Consider the following 17,020-nt stretch of genomic DNA (forward strand, 5'->3'; position numbering starts at 1 on the left):
CTGTTGTGTGGTTGTCTCGTCTACCGCAGGGTGCAAATAACTTGGCGAGCATCAGCTAAATTTTTCCTTGAAGGAACCCACCACTACCTTTTGAGCTTCATTTTAGGTGAAAAAAAAGTTACCTGAGGGCCTCTGTTTGGGAACATGATAATCCCCTCTAATCCATACGTATTGGAATGGCTCCAACTCACATGGATTGAGGGAATTGGTTATCCAAACAAGCTCTGATGAATTTTACGCGAATACCACCAGAAAATGTGAGGAAAAGGACGGCAATGTGGCCTGTTTGACATTCGGATCTTATGATGTGTGAGTTCGAACATCCTTGACACTGGTGTGTTTAGGCGAAGTCTGCCACAATAGTAATGGCACCTCACTAACATTAAAAGAAAAATGCTAAGCTCTACTTAAAACTGTTCCCACTTATATAATAATTGTCTGGAAAATTGGATGGAATTCTTAACAAGGGATCATTGATGACAGGGCCAAAAGGCTGTTAAACTAGCTCTCTAAAGTGCCTGCAAAGGTGTGGATGAGGAGAGAAGCGAGTGTTTTCCGCTCAAAAATCACCGGCTTATTAGCATCTAACGCTGATGTGAAGCGAGAGAGAACGCACTAATTTATACTCTAATTTATATTGATGAAGTGCTAGATACAAGATTGGAGATCTTAACTATGTCTAATATCTAAAAAAGCGCAGTGGAAACTAACTTATGCACTTTAAATAATACGGTGTATGCACTTGAATATTTGTATTTGTATGCATGCACTTGAACCTTTGGGTTGTATGCACTTGAGCAGTGTGTGCATGTTGAATTTCAAAGATTGCGGTTCTCTCAGGTGGTAGATATCTAAAGGCACTTCTATCTCAAACCATATTTTTCTGGCATTCAATTATGAGGATCGTGAAAATTAATTTGCACGGGCAGCCCGCCCGCACAAATCACTATTTGTGCTGGCACATGATTCCGGGCTGTTTCCAAATCCAAGTAAATAAGTTCAAAAATCTATCTATATTTTTTCTTTCAAAATTTTGAAACCAAGTAAATAAGTTCAAAAATTATTAAAAATCCTACGCAAGAACATGTATGCAGTCTAATACATGTAAAATTATATTGGGATATATAAGATAATTTTTTTGGTAAGTTAGCTTAGAAGCATGAAAGTTTGACTTGAGTTATCTCAAACATTGTAAGTAATATATCCGTTTGTGAACAATATATAGTCAAATTTTTCTTAATATTGGTATTTTTTATGTCAAAGTTAATCTTTCATATATTTTCATGATTTGAGCTAAAATGGAACATGTGTCTTAAACGCCATTTTTCTGAAACTTTTGAATCTTATTTGTGAACAAAATATTTCAAATATCAATTGATTTCAATAAACATACTTATAATCATTTAAACCTTAGAAAAATAGTAAATCACTTCTAAAATTTTTGAAGCTACTGTGTAACGACATACACATAGTCTAATACATGTTAAAAGTATATTGAAATATGTAAGATAACGTTGTTGTCTAGTTAGAAACTTTTAGCCCTTTGGAGGGCCATAAATTGAAAAGAGCACACCCACCATCAGAGATGCATCTATGTTGGTTGGTGACGTCTAGGCCCGCCAACACAAATCTATCTACAAATTTTCGTTTTGCTTCCAATTTTTCCAATGCAAGTAAATCAGTTAATTGTTTTTTTGAAAATGCTACACAAAAACATATATATAGTCTCATACATGTAAAAATTATATTGGGATATACATGGATTTGTTTTGGCAAGTTACTCTATCTTGAAAGTTTGACTTGAGTTATATTAAACTTTGTAAGTAAAGTATACATTTGTGAACAATGCATAGTCCAATTTTCTTAAAATATATTAAAAAATTTATGTCAAGTTTGTGCACTAATAAAATGATTCCATACCAATGTATATAATTTTAGGATCACATTTTGATATAATTAGAATTCTTTTCACCAAAAGTTTCATTAGAAGGGACAATTATATCTAACAAACATGTGAATCTTTCATGATATGAGCTAAAGTGGAACATGTGTCCTTAATTAACATAATTTTTCCAATTTTTTTGGATCTTATTTGTGAAAAAGTTAGTTCAAATACCAATTCATTTTTAAAATCCTTTAAATATTAGAAAATAGTAAACCACTTCTATAATATTTGAAAATCATATACAACAAAATATACGTAGTCTAATATACGTTAAAAATATATTGGGATAAGATAAAGTTTTTGGCTAATTATAAACTTTTGGCCCTTCGTGACGTATAAATTCAAAAGAATGTTTGTGCTGGCGAGTGATGTAAATGCCCGCAAGCACAGATGTAGGTCATTTGCGCCGGTGTACGCTTAAATGACCACCAGCACAAATTCTATTTGTGGTGACGGTTCTTTATGGGCTAAGCCCCCTAGGCCTTTTGTGCTAGCAACTGACAATCATCGTGCCTGCTAGCATGTAAAAACTACATGTCAGCATAAATCGTTTCTAGTGTAGTGGACAGAGACTTTACTCAGCGCATGCATTTTGATCATATATGCCAATGGCTTAACTAAAGAGATCCGTAAGAGAGGATTTTATTCCTGTAATAATGTGCTTACATTTTGTATCACCAATACTCCGTGCCAAGGCCTCAGTTTAGAACAGTCTACGCGACATTCAGTTCCACTGTTAAAATTCTGCTTGGTATGGTTGTCACCTTTATCAAAGCTAAAAAAAGAAAAAGAGAAAAAAAAGGATAAAGTTGTGACACTAAAGACGTACTTGAGGGCTTCATTACTGTTACTGTCGCAGCCCTTTGTGTGCCCCATGATAATATTCTATGTCCTTGCGCGTTAGCGAAATGGTATATATTCTGTGCTGCGCGCTTTATTTTTTTGTGGTGTTTCCTGTTCCCAGCTTCGCATGTCTGTGCTCTTCCGCACTTTATTTTTTTGAGGAAAATGCGTGGTGCACGTTTTTCACTAAGAGAAGAATGAACAAGCTAAGTAACGAAGTACAACACGTACGGGATCCTCGCCTCTTTATCACATGGCTAATCAGCACGAAACAACACTACTGATCGTAGGCATGCTACATATGAGCTACTCTCTCCGTTTCAAATTATATGCTGTTTTGATATTTTTAGATGCATATATTATTATGCATCTAGATCTAGACGTAGGGTATATCTAAATGCATAATAAAATCTCTGAATCTAATAAAGTCAAAACGACTTGTAATTTGGAACGGAGGGAGTAGATATCAAACATAATAAGTGGCCATTATATTGTAGCATCAAATAAATTAGCACTCCAGCGGAGCACTGGAATTACAGCGAGTGCATGCTTGCAGCAGAAGCAAAACAAAACAAACCACAGGTACAACCAACCACATAAGAGGAGCAAACAGAAACCAAGAGAGCAAATTAAACAAGCTAAGGGTACATAAAGCTCGATCATCAACTAATTAACACTCTCCCTGACTCACACTAATTAATTAACACGCCTCCAGATGTCAGACCCCAAATAAACATCTGAAGGTCCTGCCCCCCTTTAGGGAGAGGATGAGCCAGACGACGGAGAGGAACTCGCCTCCCTCACCCAAGCTCTTGGCATGCAAGGTAGCCCCTGCACATGCTGGCGGAGTAGCAGAGCATGCCCACCCACACACGGTACATCAAACGCCACCGGGTATCGTCCTCCTGGATGCCTATCAGCTCCTCCGCGAGCTTGCATTGCAAGCGTCGTGGATGAGAGTGTATCTTCCGCCCGACTCATCCGCGAGCTTGGCCGCCTCGTCCTTGATCTTGCGTAGGTCTCCGTCCTCGGGCTGCTGCTTGCCTTGGAGCAGTTTGTGCCTGACGTCTTTGGCGGCTTCGAGGATGCGCTCCATGTGCTGGCTGGCTCGAGAAAAGAGATGCTGCCTGCTGCTGGTCATCAGCATATCGGCGCGAAAGTTGAGCAGGTGGGCCATGTAGTTGGAGATTGCCTGTGTGCACAGTTGGCGCAGCCGCTGCTCCTCTGATAATTCGTCATGCTGCTCCTCAGACAGGCGCTGGGACGTCGTCAACCTGCGGAAGCAGAGATCTGTGGCGATGTGCCAGATGAGTACGCTCCTGTCGAACGATGCCCGGAGGCTGCGCTTTATCATGGTCCCGCATTCCCTTGTGAGATCGTCGCCTAGAGCCCAGTTTGTGCTGCCTTCGGAGAAGCTTCTGTAGGTGGAAAGGTCGAGGCCCTTCACTTTCCCAATGCAACCTTCACCAGATCTATGGCAAAGAATCCGATAACCATGCCATACAACTCAGGACGCCTGAACTCAAAGAATTCTTCACTGATCAAGTTGATCTTCGTGGCACACTTGAGGAGCCACCCGGTGCGTGGCCGCATCCTCCGTAGCACCGAGGTGACGAAGTTGTACTCGGGAATCGTCTCGCACAACGCCGGGACACCTGCACAGAACAGGATCAAATGCAGCAGGACACGGATGAACGCCGCGAGGAGATCCAGCGCGGCGGTGAGGCACATCAGGATGTACGTCATCCTGACGTCCGTGCCCTCGTACCCGTGCTTGGGGATGGTTGCAAAGAGGGCGATGGCAGTGGTGTGCAGGGACGGGAGCAGCAGCAGATGGTAAGCCATGTACACAGGTGTGGTCACCACATTGGCTCTTGTGTAGATAAGCCCAAATGCGTTGCGGAGCCACCACGAAACGTCCGCGCCTGGATCAAGAGGCTTAAGACGTTGGTTCAGATCATCTGCAGCAGCGTACAGTGACATGTCTGAGAGTATCATGTGGACTTTGACCCTTTCTGACAGGAGTTAGTTCCTCATCATCGCCACCGGAGGATGCCACTAGCTTGTCCAACTCGGTGAAGCAGAAGCTCCACCATTTGTTCTTGCTTTGATCTTCTAGCATGGCTGCCACGGCGGCCAGCCTGTTGATCCTGGCTCTGTAGAGAGCCCATGGCTTCTCGCAGAAGCTGAGGAACCCTGTGATGAAGAGCGGGACGCCGGGACCAAGTGGTCTCCGGCGGGAGGGGGACCCGGAGGTCGCCTGGCCGCTCACCATCTCTCGTGACCCGGAGGTCTCCTAGCTTGCCAACCGCTGTCTCTGGAACTTTTGTTGCACGGCCATTGAATTTGATGGAGTAGGAAAGATCCTTTTAGATTCCTCGGTCGTTGTTAATGTTTGGGACCTCGATGTGGATCATCATTTTCTAGATAATGAGCTTTCAGTGAGAACTGTTCCCTTAGTTGTAAGTCCTGAATAAACTCGTCTTGCTCCAAGCTCATGATATATAGCAAGCGTGGAAGAAAATTATTCCATGAAACTAATTTGCACCCATAAGATCTCTGCCCTAAGAGAGATTAGGAGGTGAGGTGATAAGGACTTATGCTACATTGACCTATTCTTGTCTTTATATGTTATACAAATAAGGGATGAAAGGGTTGTATCCCCCAACGATTTATATCTAATTTGTGATCCATCTTAACTATGAATCGTCCCCAATGGAGAAATCCTCATTTTACCTTCATAAGGCTAGACCAGGAAAATGAGTCCCTATTTTCCCAGTTCACAATCATCATCTTCCATCATGACTTTGCAGCATAAACATTAAAGTTAACTTTGCAGCCATCAGTGTTGTCAACAAATTACAGCCACGACAGGTGGTAGGCGAACCCGAAAGCCATGCCATTATTTTTTTTTCCTTTGGAAAAACAAAGTCACGGCACTTTCGAATTTTCGTTAAACTGTCAGCTTCAGTGTTTCAGACATGAGATACAACAAAAGCACTGAACCAATCAGGCAATCACGTACGTGCCGAGATGTGTGTTGGTCCCTCGTGGTGCGTGTATACAATGCCATGATCTCCGGTCAGATCAGAACTAAGAACATAGAAAACAATAGTTTACTGCAATCCTTACCTGTAAAGAATTTTCTTCTGATGATCATTTTGGCACGCAACAACGTTGACATTGACCTGAACTTGTTCAGATAAGCTATAACTAGATGGCATCGGTTGAACAAGATAAAAAATGCATGAACAAAAATTCTATTTTCAGAATAAATAAAATGCTTTTATTCATCCTTGCCGGCTAGCCATTTGTGTGATAGATCATCATTATATAACTCTAAAACAAAATTGTTACTCCATGTCAAGTTAAGAAATCTAGTCCCGGTTCTAGCTTTGGAACGAAGCTAGAGTCACGACAAAGCGGTGCGCAAATTCCTGTTAGACTGTCAGTCTCAGACTGACAGACATCACCGGATGCACTGAACCAACCACGTGCCGAGACGTGCCTTCCCACCTCGCCATGCATATACAACTATAAATGGCCAGCTGATGATCCAAACCAACAACTTAACACCATCAGCTATAGTTTACTGCAATGAATTCTCTTCTAATCAGAGTGCCACGCAACAACGTAAACCTTTGACTTGACCTTCTTTAGATAAGCAAGCTACGTGACATCGATAGAGCAAGATCACCTGCAACTACCGTCCATAGTTATTAGAAGCGAACCGGATCAGACCGGCAGTTTGACCGTAAAAGATCCTAACAGTTCGGTTCACTTAAAAGACCGTCCATGCAATTGGACCCGTAAAACGTCCATGCAATCGGACCGGTAAAAATTGGACGAACCTGTCGGTTTTTTATGAAACCCCTGAACCGGACGGTTTTATAGGAACCGGACGATTTTTGCTTCCTGTCCCTCGCGTACTCGCCCGCGTCAAAAAACTAGCCCAACTAAAGGCCAACACCTTTCGCTTCCTCTCATCACCCTTCCACTCATCAGTTCCCACAGAAAGCGCCGCCGCTGCCCTGTGTGGCCGCCTCCTATGGCGGCGGTGCGGTGGATACTGCCTCTTCCACCTCCAGCTCTCGTAACTCGTCCCCCATGGCCTCCTCTATTTCATGTCCTTCCCTTTCTTCGATTCATCCCCTTCCCTTTCTTGCTTGGAATCGATTCTTCGAGTTGGCTATCGTCGCTGCTCCGGCCTCCGGCGCCGGGCGGAGTACTAAGGTGTAAGGTCGCTGAAGTTGGCGACCTTGCTGACGGGAGCGCCGCTGCCCTTCAGCTAACTTCGCACGCAGGCGAGTGTTCACTGATTGATTCAATTTTACTTCCGTATGCTCGATTTGGCCAACAAGTGCTTCGTTCGTCTGAATGTTTCAGTATTCCGTACGTTTCGATATGCAGTCAGTGTAAATGTGTAAGCAATTTAAGTTGCAAATGCGCATCCCTCTTTGCTGTTAAGTTTGCAATTGTGATTGTGCCTATGTGCATTACCGCATACAACCAATTTCAGAATATAGTATGCAGGAAGCAGGATGCTAATTGCTTGCTTTTGAACTTGTACCTATTCCTACTCGGTTTGTGAACTGTGACTGTATGGTTGTGCACTTGAGCCTTTATTTGCAATTTAACACTTGCTTTACTTGTGATTTGTGAACTTGAGATTTGAGAACCTGTGAAACATAATTAAATTGTGATATTTATAAGCTTATTTTCATTGTATATTGTTGATATATCAACTATATATAACACCGGTTCTAAGGTTTTTTGACTGGTTCAGTCCACTGGTTCAAAACTAATGAACCGGTGGTTCAACGGTTCATAACGGTTGAACCAATGAACCGACGCCCTCACTAATTTGATGGTCGGTCCGGTCCTAATAACTATGCTGCCATCCTGTCCTAAGGATCAACGCCCCAATCAATGAGCAATGAGCTCCGCCCTCGCCGTCGCGTCCACACTGCTGCTGCCGATCGCTGTCGGCTTGCTCCTCCCACTGCCGCCCGCCGGAGCGGCTCGCGGCAGCCTCACCCGGGGCGCTGACATCGCCGTCGAGGACCACGCCACCGACTTCTTGGTCTCCCCGGACGGCACGTTCGCCTGCGGGTTCTACAACGTCTCCCCCACCGTCTTCACCGTCTCCGTCTGGTTCGCGCGCGCCGCCGGCCGCACCGTGGTCTGGACCGCCGCGCCCGGGCGCCCCGTGCACAGCCGGGGCGCCCGCCTCGCCCTCGACCGGCGCGGCGGCGCGCTCGTCCTCACGGACTACGACGGCGCGGTGGTCTGGAACTCCACCGCCCAGGCGGCGTCGGCGTCGCGCGCCCGGCTCCACGACACGGGCAACCTCGTGCTCGAGGACGGCCACGGCCGCGCGCTGTGGCAGAGCTTCGACAGCCCCACGGACACGCTGCTGCCCGTGCAGCGGTTCACGGCGGCGAGGCACCTGGTGTCGCGCGGCGGCCGGGGCAGGCTGCTCGCCGCCGGCTACTACAGCCTGGGCTTCAGCGATTACGCCATGCTCTCCCTCTTCTACGACAACCACAACTTCTCCAGCATCTACTGGCCTAACCCCTACAACAACTACGTCGCCAACAAGCGCAAGATCTACAACTTCACCCGCGAGGCCGCGCTCGATGCGCTCGGTCAGTTCTTCTCCAGCGACGCCGCCGGCTTCGTCGCCGCCGACCTCGGCGCCGGCGTCAGGAGGCGCCTGACGCTGGACTCCGACGGCGACCTCAGGCTCTACAGCCTCGACGCGGCGACGGGGGCGTGGACGGTGGCGTGGATGGCGTTCGGCAACCCCTGCATCATCCACGGCGTCTGCGGCGCCAACGCCGTGTGCCTCTACGCGCCGGCGCCGGCGTGCGTCTGCGCGCCGGGCCACGAGCGTGCCGACGCAGGCGACTGGACCAGGGGTTGCCGTCCGGTGTTCCGCCGCGACTGCTCGCGGCCGACGAAGCTGGCGGCGCTGCCGCACACCGACTTCTGGGGCTACGATCTCAACGACGGCGAGATCGTCCCGTTCCACGCGTGCGCGCAGAGGTGCCTCGCCACCTGCGCGTGCGTCGCGTTCCAGCACAAGCAGAACATGGAGTGCTACCTCAAGAGCGTCCTCTTCAACGGCAGGACCTTCCCGGGCTTGCCGGGGACCGTGTACATCAAGGTCCCGGCCGACTTCGACATGCCAGAGTTCCACGTGCGTCAATGGCGGGAGCACGGCGGCGGCCTCGCCATCGACGAGGACATCCCCAGGTGCGACGTCGCCAATGGCGGCGAAGAGGTTCTCCTTAATTTCTCCACCCATAATGGCCCGAGAGACGTGGGGAAGGCAGTGTGGCCGTACTTGTACGGATTCTTATCGGCGTTGCTCGTCATCGAGGCGGTCGTCATCGGGTTCGGCTGCTGGCTCTTCTCTAGCAGGGGGCTCTTCAGGCCATCAAGGGTGTGGGCGATCGAGGAAGGTTACAAGCTGATCACCAACAACTTCCAGAGGTACACCTACTCGGAGATCAAGCGAGCCACCGGCAACTTCACCGACATGATCGGCAGCGGCGGCTCGGGAGTAGTTTACAAGGGGATCCTTGAGGATGACAGGGTAGTGGCCGTCAAGGTGCTCAAGAACGTGAGCCAGAGTGAGCAGGAGTTCCAGTCGGAGCTGAGTGTGATAGGAAGGATCTACCACATGAACCTGGTCAGGATGTGGGGTTGCTGCTCTGAAGGGAAACGCAGGATTCTGGTCTCTGAACACATCGAAAATGGGTCACTTGCGAAGATGCTGTTTGACAGGGAACCATCGGATGCTGTTCTTGGATGGAATCAACGTTTTCAGATCGCTTTAGGCGTTGCGAAAGGATTGGCCTACCTCCATAGTGAGTGCTTGGAATGGATCATCCACTGTGACATGAAGCCTGAGAACATACTTCTGGACAAGGATTTGGAGCCTAAAATAACCGATTTCGGGTTGGCGAAACTTCTAAACCGAGATGGTTCTGATGCGAATCTGTCTCGGATTAGGGGAACCAGAGGGTACATGGCCCCAGAGTGGGTGTCTAGCTTACCGATCACAGAAAAGGTTGATGTGTATAGCTACGGAGTTGTGCTACTTGAGCTAGTGAAGGGGGTTAGGATTTCAGATTGGGTGATTCATGGGGTTAGATTTTCTGACATGGATACTAGGATGGTTGTTAAGGCAATCCATGATGAGATGGAAACCAGCGATCATGAAAGATGGGTGAAGGAACTTATCGACAGTCGACTTAATGGTGAATTCAATCCTGTGCAAGCGAAGGCGATGCTTAAGATCGCCGTTTCATGCCTGGAAGAAGATAGGAGCAAGCGGCCCAACATGAGCTCAGTTTTGCAGGCACTCATGTCAGTTGAAGATGAAGCAAGGTGATCGGTCTGTTCTCCTCAAGGGAAGACATGTCACTGTTGCTGCTGGCCGGTTTTTGGTTAAACAGAAATATTTTATCACAACAGTACTCTGATGTTGGTTAGCTTATGCACTGCAATTATTATGTTAGATTACTACAATTCTTTAGGTGGCTAACATTACATTGTGGCCAACCGAAGTCTATCAGAATGCTAAGTTTGGTCTCGTTTCAAAAACTAATCGGACTTTAAATGGATGAATTTTGATCACATCATAAAAGTTACATACTTTAGTTGAGAAAAAGATCAATTTCCAAACATTTTTTTCATCCCATACTATATCTTATTAATATGGAGTTCATGAAAGATTCAAACATGTTTTATTTCCATCCCATACAATTTTTTTAGAAAATATTATTATTTTAGATTCCAAAATCACATAATTATTAATCGAATTGATATGAACTTTTTGATCGAATTAGTCTAGACCATTAGATCATAATAAATTCTAACGGTGTGTATTTTTTCCCTTAACATCCCTTATCTCTCTCCTTGATTTCAATCGTTTAGTCAAAGCTAGTCGGAATCCGAAATCGTTTTTCCTATATATCGTCTCTGCTGCCCCTGCGTGTTGCAAGCAAACCAAAAGCAACTGGCCAGCCAATGATAGTAAATAAATATGCAATTGACTTTCGTCTTCTCTTGGATTACGTTGCTGCCATCTCTCTCTCAGTAAATATATAAGCTGAGCGAAATTGGATTACGTTGCTGCCATCTCTCTCTCAGTAAATATATAAGCCGAGCGAAATTGGATTACGTTGCTGCCATCGTTGAGCTCTTGCACAAAACTATCCATCATTACTATCGACCTCATGGATGAAACCATCCGCCGGTGCTATCGAATTCATGTATATGAAACCATATTACACTGCTCCTGTTGTGCTCGTGGTGAGGGGCTCAATCACCATGGTGAGGGAATTGATTCTAACAACAATTTGCCTATCCAAGGCAGTTAAATCTTTACCGTAGCAAAACCACGCCAATTGTGTCTTAGTTGCACCTTTAGATAAAAATTTAATCTCTTATTTTATCTCGGCCTCATCGAGGAGAAATTATGGGAACCAAAATGAGTTTTTCTAGTTCAAACATTGATTTCTTCTTTCCTCGGCTGAGCTGATGAGCCGATGAAATCTTCTTCTCTATTGCCATATCTATTATAATAGTTTAAATTTTTCAGTTAGATTTCCTTTCATCTATAGAAGTTGCTCCGATTGACATCTATCGTACAAGCAAGCTTGAGCTCTACTTGCAGGACGACCCATCCCGGGCTCCCGGCCCCGTCCTTGGCGATGGTTGTCAGATTGCCATCGGATCACCCAGGCACCCAGCCAGCCATACATGTTGTTATCGTGCGAATGTGCACCCACAAGTGCCACGCATTTGCCAAGCCAAGGTAATCCGTAGAGAATTCGTGTTGGAACTTGGAAGGATCTCGGTCAATTCAAATAGAAGAGTTGGTTCAAACTGAAGGGTGAACCGGTGAAGGGGAGCTTGCTCAGCCAGTTGCAAGCCATGCTCGAAGGCCTCACCAACTTCCCTGGCGCTGTGCACGCGCATGCTGGGCCTGGGCGCCGGGGCAGGGTTGGCCTCCTCAGCCGGCGGCAACGGGAGTCCAGTCCTATTGCCATATTGGTATTCCTTTTAAATTCCAAATTGAGGAATTTAGTAATTATATTTTGTATGGAATCTCTATAGACCGTTAGATCATCATAAAATCCAACAGTGTATATTATTTTTTTTATTAACGTGGGAATTTTTAGATCCTCTCGGCAAAAGTGGTAACTTCTTTTAACACTATTGTATTAAGATAATAGATGCTTCTGTTTCTTTGGCATTGCAATCACAAAATGGTTTCGAACTGAACACTTATCATTTTATGGTTGAAGGAAAAAAGATTATTCTCATGACTCATGAGTCAATGCTTAAAAAATTACCACTTGCCTACCTAAACAAAAGTACTCGGGTTTCTCAAAAGTTTGTACCAAGTGTGCCGGGACCTCAAGGTCAAGGCACCTCATTGTGATCATGCAGCACGTACACCAATGCACTGCCATTTGTTTACAAAGTCAGGCCTATAGATGAGCAAAATGGAAGAGCAGAAGAGTTGACTTGAAGTAAAAATCAAGTTTTGTACTCATAGAGCTGAGCTATTGTCGGCAAGTGTGGCGTGAACATGGAATCCATGCATTCTTGTTGCATCTCAAACTACACTTGGGGTTTTCAGACTTGCGAAACAAAGCACTGCGCGCCAACCAACCGCCATGCATTGCGACTCGAGACAAGGATTCACTCCACTTGATGCTTATACAATTATCGCATCGGTAGTCAGCTGTCAGTCATCAACGACTTTCGGATGTACTTTACTGTCATGATTACCTCCAATGAACTTCATCATGGTCATTGGGGCAAAAAAAAGGTTTTGACTGAACCTGCTGCAGATAAGGACTATGGGGGAAATGCTATGAACTAAGAGTAGGACCACTGACGGAGCGACAAAGTACTACCACTAGTGAATATGGTGGGAAGGTCTAACAGCTAGTGAAAAGAAAAGGAAACCTTCCCAAACATCGCAGTGCTGTAGTTTTTATTTATTTATTTTTTGAGCATGCTGCAGCCTAGTAAGAAAGGAGAATAAGAAACTTTGGACCTGTTCGCTTCAGCTTATAAGCTGGCTGAAAAGCTGAAACGGCTGATTTGTTGTGAGAGAAAAACACTGTTTGGTGGCTGATAAGCCGAATGAATAAGCTGAAGCGAACAGGCCGTTTGTTTCTCGCTACCGGGCCTGAGATTTGGGCGATGCCCCGAGTAGCCCAAGTGCTAGGCCCACCCGGCCACCCCTGCTGCCATTTTCCGTCGCTTCCTTGCTTTGGGCCCTGCTACTAGGTGACTTGGGCCAGTAGGCCTACCACCCGTGCAGCAGAGAGGAAGACAGCAATTGATTGATTCTCCCTCCGTGTTGCTAGCCTAGCTTTTTTAAGGGAATTATATTTAGAGCGATTTATAGTCGTTTTCAAGGTTTATTAAAGAATCATAAATTTGGAGCTATGGATGGATATTTAAAAGCCTAGCTAACTGCGCTTTTGTGTACTCAAAGTCGTCCTTTTGAAAGCGGATTTTGTAGCCACTGTAAAGTCACAGTTATCAAATTAAGAACTTAGTAACTATGCTGTGCTTGATGAGCGTCATGAAGTTAAAACTCCTCTCACATCCGATAAAGCTCTTCCTTCTCACATCTCGTAATGATCTTACTAAATCATCAAAATTACTAATGTGGCATACAATTTGATGCTCATGAAACTCCTATAAAATCTTGACTTTGCCTAACCTACCAAAGGAACGGTGTAACCTCCGACGACAATCAATATCGATTATTCGTGTTTATTAATTTAGTTCAAACGCTTTTACACTGTTATAACTCTCAAACAGTAGCACACGACAACTTATTCGTCGTTTTTATTATATTGCTTCATATCACCAACACGTACGACAGATCTCTCCCGGATTACATCTCAGCTGCTAGATGTAACTGACACCTGTCGGCTGTCTGCTGTGGCCACTTCAGAGACTTGGAAAGCAAAACCTGTGGGCTTGTCCTGGCTCTTCTGCTTCACATCTCCTTCCGGTTGTTCTTGACGCTAGTAATCTGGTTGAGCGAGGACCCCAGATTCACAACGTTATACATGCGCTTGAAGTCCCTGAACCTGACGGTGCGGTAGCGCGGCGGGTTGCCCTCGCCGACGAACTCCTCGGCGGGGCCGACGACGCAGTCGTCCGCCGGCGCGACGAACGTGGCCACCGACATCCGCGGCGCCGCCGAGTTGGTGACCACGCGGTGCTCCACGCTCTTGAGCGTCCCGTTGGTCACGACCTCGAGCTGCAGGCCGAAGTTGACGACGAAGGAGTTGGGGACTGGCTGGACCTTGATCCAGTCGCCCTTGTAGGCGACCTCGAGGCCTGGGACGGCGCCGGGGAGGAGGACCGTGATGAGCTCCCGGTCGCAGTGTGGCGGCAGGCCCAGCGTCCTGCCCGGCTCCGGGCACGGCGGGTAGTGGTTGATGTCGACGGCCACGCCGCCGCTGATGTCGCCGACGAAGTAGTCTGGCCGGAGGCCCATGCCCTCGCACAGCAGGCGAAGGGTCTCCATGGCCAGGCCTCTTGTCAGCACGGTGTAATTCTCAACGAACTCTCTGAGCCTCTGTGGCTTGTGGGGCCAGTCCGAGGTGTCGCCGGCGGGCAAGGGGTAGACGAGGCAGAGGCAGTCGCGCCAGTACCTCTCGCCGAGGGTCTCGTAGACGGAGCCGGAGAAGAGCCTGTTAGGCTTGGATTTGTCCTCCGAGTAGAACTCCGCCTTTTCCTCCGCGGGCATCTTGAAAAAGTCGTGGCACACCGCCTCCATGTCGCGCAGCACCTGCTCGGGGACGCCGTGGTTCACCACCTGGAAGAAGCCGTGCTCCTTGGCGGCGTCGAGGATGGCACGGCGGACCTCGTCGCGGCCGCGGGACATGTCGATGACTGGCAGGGAGACAGAAACGTCGGCGGTCGTCGCCGGCCGGAGGTGGTCGGCCGGCAGGACGAAGGAGTCCGGGATCGACGACGCGTGGGACGGGGTCAGGTGGAGCATGTTCTCCATGGATGATCGGACGATCTAAGGAGGGATCGGGGCAAAGAAACAGTGCTTTCGTGTTCCTTTGGCCACTCCGGCGTGCCGTTTTGTAGGCGTGTGCGTCACCCCGATGATACGATGCATGACAGGTCGAGGAGTCTGAGTGCGCCAGCGATCGAGAAGCGTGGTTGCGTGAGTGAGTGACAAGGTGTCGCCGCTCAAGCTCGCGGTTGCATTGATCTCGTCGATATCCCGTCCTGTGTGATTGATTTGTTTGTCGTGTACTCGTGTAGTGTGGGAGCGGGCGGCTCGGCTGCCCTTGTCGATCGCCTTGTTGGATATTTGTTATGTGCTGCCGTTTTCGTTCTGTAGCTGGTACCAGATTATCTTGTCCCTCCGAGTATACAGCTGATTTTCCACTGATAAGCTGTCACTTTCATTCAGGATTTGCCGTCGTTATTACACATCAATTTCTTCGATCCTCATCCCGGGGTATAGCAAAAAGGGTAAAATTACGGCGCTCGGGCTCACCTTATATAGCACTTAGAAGGTGGGATTTTTGCAAGGATTTGATGTGGTGGCAGCGCATGAGTTTGAGCCCAACTCTTGTTCGGCTCGACCAGGCGAAGGGACTGAAGTAGGCTCTGACGTGCGGTCTAGGAGTGGCAGCGGCACAAAGAGGAGGGTGTCGGTTCAACGGGCGATGATATGACTCAATCTTTTGGCTGAGCTGGAGGAGAGACAAGCACCAAAACCATAAACAATAAGCATGTGCCTTAGCTTGAATCATTTTAGATCCTAAGATGGAGTCCAAATTATGGAAAGATCCAAATCATGTGATCCAAGCCATGGTAAAACAAAGAACTTAGAATCATTCCATGGTATACAAGTCGTAGTATCCAAGTCATGGATTCAAATAATAGTCAAAATCTAAATGATGGCATCAAATAATGGGAAGAGTACCCAAGGCATTCAAATGGAAGGAGATAAAACCACCGGATATTCTGATGATGCACTGACGGATGATGCATCTGAGCTTTCACCGGTGCTTTACTCAACAAAGAGGAAAACCTATTGTTAGTGAGATGTACATGCCACCGGAATATCCGATGACCATCAGATGAATGTATGGGACAAACAGGTTAAATACTAGAGGAAGTTTGTAACTTCCCTTTTTCTTGAAGCATTTTAAATTTCACTAAAAATTTATAATTTTCCAACAACTAATATATTTTATTTTATTAGGTAGAAAAAATTTAAAATATTTTTATAAAATAAACATGCATAAAATATAATCATGTGTGTTCATTTGTTTGTGGCCTCTTCTAAAACCCTAGAAATAATCCCTCCCATTAAAAGCATTCAAACAAATACCAAACCTATCCTTCGATTGGGCCGAAAGCCCACTTCCTCTCCAGCCCAACCCAACAGCACCATCTATGTTCTCTTTCTTCTTCCCTCTATCTCATTTCGGCCCAGCATCCTTTTCGGCCCGGTCTATCTCACCCGTTCGGCCTGCGCCACAAGACTGGCCTGGCAACGGCCCGTTGGCACAGCCTCGAGCACGGCCCACACACACAGACACTCATCCCTCTCCCATCGCTCCCAGTTGCTTTTATTGATTTTTAAATTATTTACAAATTAGCTCCTGCGTGTTCTCGGCTAGTTTTAGCAATTTATTATTAGCAAATGACTCTTTAATCAAGAAAATCGATCGCGGTAACTTGTGAAGCAATTGCAACTGCTAATGATTTCCCCAGGGCCTTTATTTCAGTTTATTAAACAAGGTATTGATTTGTTATTATTTCCAAATTAACTGAGCTAGCTTGATGCCTTGATCTACAGGATTTTTGACCTATTCGGGTCACCACTGGTAATTTGGCTTTAACCGGTAAATAGTTGTGGAAATTAACTTACGTGCATAGCTAGCCTGAAGCTTACCGTACGTGCGGCTGTATATATGTTTAGCCGAAAACAGGGGGATTTTGCATTCAAATTTCATATTAGGTATGGCCGGGGGCCGGGTCATGGCGCGAGCCCAGAAGCCTGGCGGCGACTTTCACGTTGTCACTCTCGCACCCAAATCACAGGATAGAGAACAGCATGCATTTATCCTAATTTATTCAATCCTAATAGTTTAAATCTATTGCCGACCTAATGATCTGGATGGAACAGCATACAATCCTAGTTTA

At 46.6% G+C, this 17,020-nt stretch overlaps 2 protein-coding genes across 2 annotated transcripts; one reads left to right on the forward strand and one right to left on the reverse strand.

Annotated features, from left to right (window-relative positions):
- The first annotated feature begins 7,722 nt into the window (after nucleotides 1–7,722).
- Nucleotides 7,723–10,384, forward strand: LOC101775785 (putative receptor protein kinase ZmPK1). Its single transcript, XM_004963435.2, has one exon. The coding sequence runs from the start codon at nucleotides 7,725–7,727 to the stop codon at nucleotides 10,188–10,190; it is 2,466 nt and encodes an 821-aa protein (XP_004963492.1). The 5' UTR covers nucleotides 7,723–7,724; the 3' UTR covers nucleotides 10,191–10,384.
- Nucleotides 10,385–13,746: 3,362 nt separating this feature from the next.
- On the reverse strand, nucleotides 13,747–14,855 carry LOC101782246 (mugineic-acid 3-dioxygenase). The gene has a single exon (XM_004960660.2). It carries the CDS (start codon nucleotides 14,853–14,855, stop codon nucleotides 13,833–13,835), a length of 1,023 nt encoding a protein of 340 aa, XP_004960717.1. The 3' UTR covers nucleotides 13,747–13,832.
- Between the last annotated feature and the right edge of the window lie 2,165 nt (nucleotides 14,856–17,020).

The sequence above is a fragment of the Setaria italica genome, chromosome III (genome assembly GCF_000263155.2).
Source record: "Setaria italica strain Yugu1 chromosome III, Setaria_italica_v2.0, whole genome shotgun sequence".
In the NCBI taxonomy this organism is placed as follows: Eukaryota; Viridiplantae; Streptophyta; class Magnoliopsida; order Poales; family Poaceae; genus Setaria; species Setaria italica.